The 6,000-nt window shown below is 32.3% G+C and overlaps 1 protein-coding gene across 1 annotated transcript in view; it reads right to left on the bottom strand.

The window, feature by feature from the left end:
- Positions 1–1,905: 1,905 nt before the first annotated feature.
- LOC112693131 (transmembrane and TPR repeat-containing protein 1-like) overlaps positions 1,906–6,000 on the bottom strand; it is a 168,302-nt gene continuing 164,207 nt past the window's right edge. Inside the window, exon 15 of the mRNA XM_025568057.1 lies at positions 1,906–2,203. Coding sequence (XP_025423842.1) covers positions 2,165–2,203 — 39 coding nt within the window. The 3' untranslated portion in view covers positions 1,906–2,164. The remainder of the gene's footprint in view (positions 2,204–6,000) is intronic.

The following is a 6,000-nucleotide window of genomic DNA, read 5'->3' as shown; positions in this document are numbered from 1 at the left end:
TAATAATAATAATAATAATAATAATAATAATAATAATAATAATAATAGTAATAATATTAATAATAATAATAATAATAATAATAATAGTTATAATAACGGATACGGTTCTATTAATAATACCGCAGGTGCATTGAATTTATAATATCAACTATATATGCTATTGAAACATTACAGCATAGTGTTACCACGATATAGTACGTCCTTCGTTTATCCCGTGCGGACGATGGAATATCGAACCTAATATTGTATAATTGTTCTGCCGAAAATTATGTAACAATCTGGTCGGGAAATAATAAAATGCAAAGTAAACTTTATTTTTTCAAGTACCCCAAAAGTTTTTCTAACACAACAATTTTATATGCACCTCAAATGATGGATAACTAATTTTTTGTGTTGCATATTTTAATATTTTATAAGCAGCCTCTTTATTTTCGTTATTAAAACTGATCCTCCCATTGAATACTCATTTAATACATACTTAAAAGATTAAGAATATCTAGAGTTGAAATATTTCTATCTAATCTTAAACCTAATCTGAAAACACTATTACTTCATAATATTTGTGTTAGAAATATATGTTAAATATTTTTTTGTAAATTTAATTTATATGACCTAGATTTTTTATTTTCAATTTTATACAAAACCCATGTACTGGTAATAATGTGGTAGCGTAAATCAACTTATACTTTAGAATATAACCCACAATAAAATGTAATATGAACAAAATATCATATTTTAACTGTACAAGAAAAACAAACACTTTTAAAATTATATAAAAATATTGCTTTGTGTAAAGTCAAAATTATAATTATAGTACATTAAACGTAATGATTTTCATTAAGCTTATAGATTTAAAAGGTTCTGACAGGGCATGTTAAGTGATTGGGCAAATACTGGAGAGCCACAATATTAATTTACAAATTTATTTTTAAAAGAAAATTGAAAAATAATATGCAATTATATTCATCCGCTAAATGTGCTTAAAACTTAAAATTTTGAAACATTTTGAAATAGAAAATATGAGCTACGTTGTTTTATTTACCAAGTATATGATTGTGCAAAAAAAAAAAACTTTCATCGCCTTTGGAATACATCAATACACACGATGAATGATAAAATATCAGATTTTCTTTATAATCCGGAGCAGAGATATATTCTTAAAACGTTAAGATCGAACGTGGAAATTGATATAAAAAATAAAAGAAACGCTGACATAATTATACACCATTCTATAAACCTGTTGGACTTATTACGATTGGTAAATTATCGGTAGTGTTACTGTTTTTGGAAATTAATTTATTTACTGTAAACTAGATGGACATTTGTGAGCATAAGATTGAGTAATGAAATGACAGGGAGTAAACAGAAAAAACTAGTTTTATTGATTGTGACGATAAATCTAATATTTTTGAGTTACTGCGCAGTAACCAATCTAAAAACGTAATCCGTTTCCAAAAGAAGAAAATTAATTCTTTTTTCTCATTATTATACGTGGCGTATAAGTATAGAAAATAGTAAGGAAGAACGAAGAAATTATAGTAGAAAAATTAAGCTCTGTCGGCGTCTTCTTCGGTATGGGGTGAAGTAGTCGGTCGTAGCAGCCCTTACGCGACGAGAACATTATTGCTTGAAAGAGAGACGTAGGACGAGGTAGAAAAAGATAGAGCTAGGGAGGAAGACACAAAATCGTAATACTACACCGCTTGTTTGGATTAAGTTACAATTCCATTATCAGGAGATCTCCGGTATTTGTTTTTAACTTCTGTTTTGACGCGTCGGGTGGGCTGAAAATAAAGGAGTATGGTACACGCAAATCGCGCGTAGAAAGATAAAGCAATTTTTTCGGTAGCAAATTTCAATTTTATAGAAATAAAATCACTATATTATTATTATTACACAAATCCATAATAAATATTGTTATTTCGGTATACAATGATTATTTTTATTTTTTCTTCCCTTATTACGAATTTCATATACATAAGTGGGCTACAGCTTTAATTATAAATAAATATATTCATATAGATTATAAATATAAATATATTATATATTTGGTTTTCTCAGCTCCTTTTGAATGTCCTGTCGTCCGTGTCCGCCATCTACGTCATCGTCGTCATCCAGTTGAAGACAGTACGGCTTTCTTTTTGTGCTCCCCAGTAGTCCACTGTCACTTTCCCGGTATCATTACGTGGGACAACTGCACACCCTGCAACAACAACCGAAACGATAAGCCAATTATTAACAAACTGTTTGCTGTTTTGTTACCGTCCCACATACAAATATCAAATAATTATTAGCTTTAATCGTGGCGTCAGTTGAGCAAAAAAAAAAATCGATGCTGCGGGTGAGGCAACCTACGCGAAAACAGTTATTCTAACAAACGCAACCTGAATAATTTTTTCAAAAACGTTTTCCAATGATTACAACTATTGGATTTTTACATTTTTGTGTTCACAATTGAGTCATTCAAAAACGACATATTCGAAGATTATATAATAATTAGTAAAATGAAAATTAAAAAAAAAATTGAAAATAGAAAATTATTCTATTTCTCCAATTTGTCACTGGATACAGCTAAATTATCTAAAAACTTAATAATGCAATAGCGTTGACAGTTTTTTCATCAAAAATCGAATATATTTAAATCAGATACTCGAAAATATTTTTATGCTGAAGTCAAGTGTAAAATGATACATATAGTTTATAATAATATTAACAGTTTATTTTTGACACGGTCTAATAAAAACTTGAAAGGCATTTTGAAATGATTAACAGAATTAATTTTACTCGAAAATCATTCTTCTTACACTTTTCATATAACTTTCATACAACTTTTCATATAACATTTTCATATAACTTCCTTTTAATAATTCATATATCATAATGAAATGCCATGATCAATAATTTAAGTTAAGCATCCGTATTATGCATTAGTGCGTTATTATAGATCGACGAATGCTTGTATCTCTAATACTATTATCGAATAACGTTATGGTTAAATTTTTCATTAAAAAAAATGTACACATTTACGAAAATAAAACAGTTGACCAAGTCAAATAAACAATTATATTACTGTACGATAATTTTCGAGTCGTATAATTGTATTTTATTCCATAAATCTATATCGAAGTCAAGCAGATTACGTGTAGATATGATAGTAAAAATACTTTTGTACACTTATCCGAAAACACATTCTTGTGTGAATGCGACACACACACATACGTACACATGCACAGAACTCGAGACTGCGTAGCAGGTGCACGTTCTTATAGGAAACTATAATCCCTATAAGCATATTCAACGGGACAGAAATGCTCGGTTTTGTCGGCTGTAAATTATTATCATTGTAGTGTTGGTATAACCCGTATCAAAAACAATGCCACGTCAGGGCGGCCAAAAGGGTGAGTTGGAGTACTTCGTTTTGTCCCAATTGCGAATCAATTATCGAACGTCATTATTTCGCTTGTCGAGCACCTGGAAAAGTCAGTGAATGGACCGGATCGGATTTATTTCGCCGACAATATTGTGTTTTAGGACACGCATTCGTTGTACTAATTTATATGGTATCGTCATCGAGAATTCGTCTAGTATTCGGGTCTCCGAAGAGTGTGAAACAACGTTTGAATGAGCACAACGAACTGAATGGTTACCACCTGTATGTAAAAAAGAACTTAAACCTGCTGTGCATCAATATTGCTGTCTTGCAATAATAAGTACAAAATAAACAGTGATGGCTGAAAGAGGCCAATAATGTCAACAATCGAACGTTCACAACGTGAAAGTTCTAAACCTACACCTCCGTAGTGTAACTGTGTGTTATATTTCAAAAAAATAATGTTGCGTGAAACGCGATGCATTCCTGTCTGATTAAATTGTTTGTTTTTTTTTCTCTAAGAATACGGGACGTATAAGAACGAAAAATGGAAAGTTAATTCAACGGCTCTCTCTAATGCAATCGTTTGAAGTATTTTTATATAATATATTCAATTTCGAGCAATATTCTGAATTTTGATATTTCCACGAAATATCTTGTGATATCGTATTTTTTTTTTTTTTTTTTAATATGTCAAGTACAGATTTGGAATTAATATGAAATGCAAATAATACGTAAACAAAGAATAAATGTTTCAATCATGCCATAGCATTTTCATAAAAAGTCCTTGACGTGAGTAAGCTTTCTCCAAGAATATAGTCACGATTTCTCATACTGTTTCTCTTGTACACATTATTTGCAAATGTTTGTGATGAAACATAATTTTTTACGTTAGCATCTTCGGAGTAAACAGCTATTGTTTCATAGTTTTGACGGGCTGCCACTACAGCTAAATTCAATATCAGAAATTGGTTTAAATTTTTTTTTTAGATACAAACGTTTCCTTTCAATATAATACTCTAACATAATGAAATTATGTAAGTTAAAACTGAAGCACGTGATAATTGTTATATGAAGGCGAGTGATAAAAAGCAATTAGCTACTTATATTTTTCTAAGTTATTATTAAGAATAATAGCAAGAGAAAAAAAGTAATAAAGCCCTATACCCAGACCATACGTCAGTTTTCGATCGTGATTAATATTGCAATACGCACAACCCACAAATTTTCTCTGGTCCATTTAATATGAGCACGCATGCGGTAACTAAGCCCTGATCCAATTGGTATGTTCTGAATTTGGTATTGCATTTAAATCCGGAACTCGGCTAAACAATAAATTTCATAAAATAAATTGAACGAATTCAATAACATTTCTTCTAATTCCATTTTGATAGTACGGCATTACTAATATTTCAATAACAGCCGTACAAAAAGATCTTTGAATTATCTTGCGACAAGTGGAAAACATTCTAAAGCCGATGTCATACTACACATAAGTGTATACGATTTATTGGAGGTTAAATTAATTATTGATAACCGTGAGCGGTGTAGGACTAGACATTTGCTATAATCGTGGACTCGTTAAGGTATTCATAGTCGACACATGGGGTGCATTTTTTCGAGTATTAGTGAGTGAAACTCCAATCGTACGCGGTGCCGTACACTAACGGGCATCTGCAGCCAAGGCCTTCTTAGACTATGGGCACCTGGAAATTAGGGGTCTCTTTAGTAAACCAAAAAAAGGTGAGTAAAAACACCAATCGCACACAATTAAGCGTTAATTATTTATTTGACATTAAAATTTTAACATTGCTATTTGTCTAACATTTTTTTTTTGCAATTAAGAATTATTTTTTTTATAGGCAGTCGTATTAATATGTTATAGATTAAAATTAAAAATTATAATATCTATTATTCGAGGCCCCCAGCCAGATGGGGGCCTTGAGGTAGGGGCGGTATTTGGGGAGAGAGCAGTGTGTGCACTCGAACACCCTGATTTTTTTTCATCTTCAGTTATTGGCCTAGGCGTCACTGATACATGGCCTTGCCACTTTGGCCTTCAGTTTTCCAATTTTTAATGTTGTGCATGCACCGTGGCTGATCAGTAATCACTGCTAATCATAAATGTTGGCCTGGTGGTGGGAAAAATTGGCCTCTTTAATTACTTGCACCCCCTTAAAAAAACTGAAATAGCACCCCTGTCTTGAGCACGTGACCTAAGTACCCATAGGGTACAGATGGAACTGCCTGCAGCCGTAAATATCGTACGACGTGCACGACCGCAGAACGTCTCCGCGCGACCGATCATCGGGCGTTACGGTTACTCGCGCGTGTCTCGTCTCGGGTCCGTCGGTGGTAACGGGACCGAAATAATCCAGCGCCGGGGATCTCGTCGACCCTGGACGGATAAGAGACAGGATTCGCGGTTCGGCGGAGAAAAATAATTAGAATGTTAGAGAAAAATGCGAATAAAACAATCCATGCGATATACTGACTGCTTGCCCTGTATAATATGTGTAAATATTTTACACTACGTTCCTACAAACACGTATATTTTTTTTTCGTGCGATTCGTTGTGTTTCTTTTATTTTAAAGCAACTCTAAAAACTTAAATATAAACACATGGTAGT

This window comes from Sipha flava, unplaced genomic scaffold (genome assembly GCF_003268045.1).
Source record: "Sipha flava isolate LNK unplaced genomic scaffold, YSA_version1 117_pilon_pilon, whole genome shotgun sequence".
Classification (NCBI taxonomy): domain Eukaryota; kingdom Metazoa; phylum Arthropoda; class Insecta; order Hemiptera; family Aphididae; genus Sipha; species Sipha flava.
This window is presented reverse-complemented; position numbering and strand designations above follow the sequence as displayed.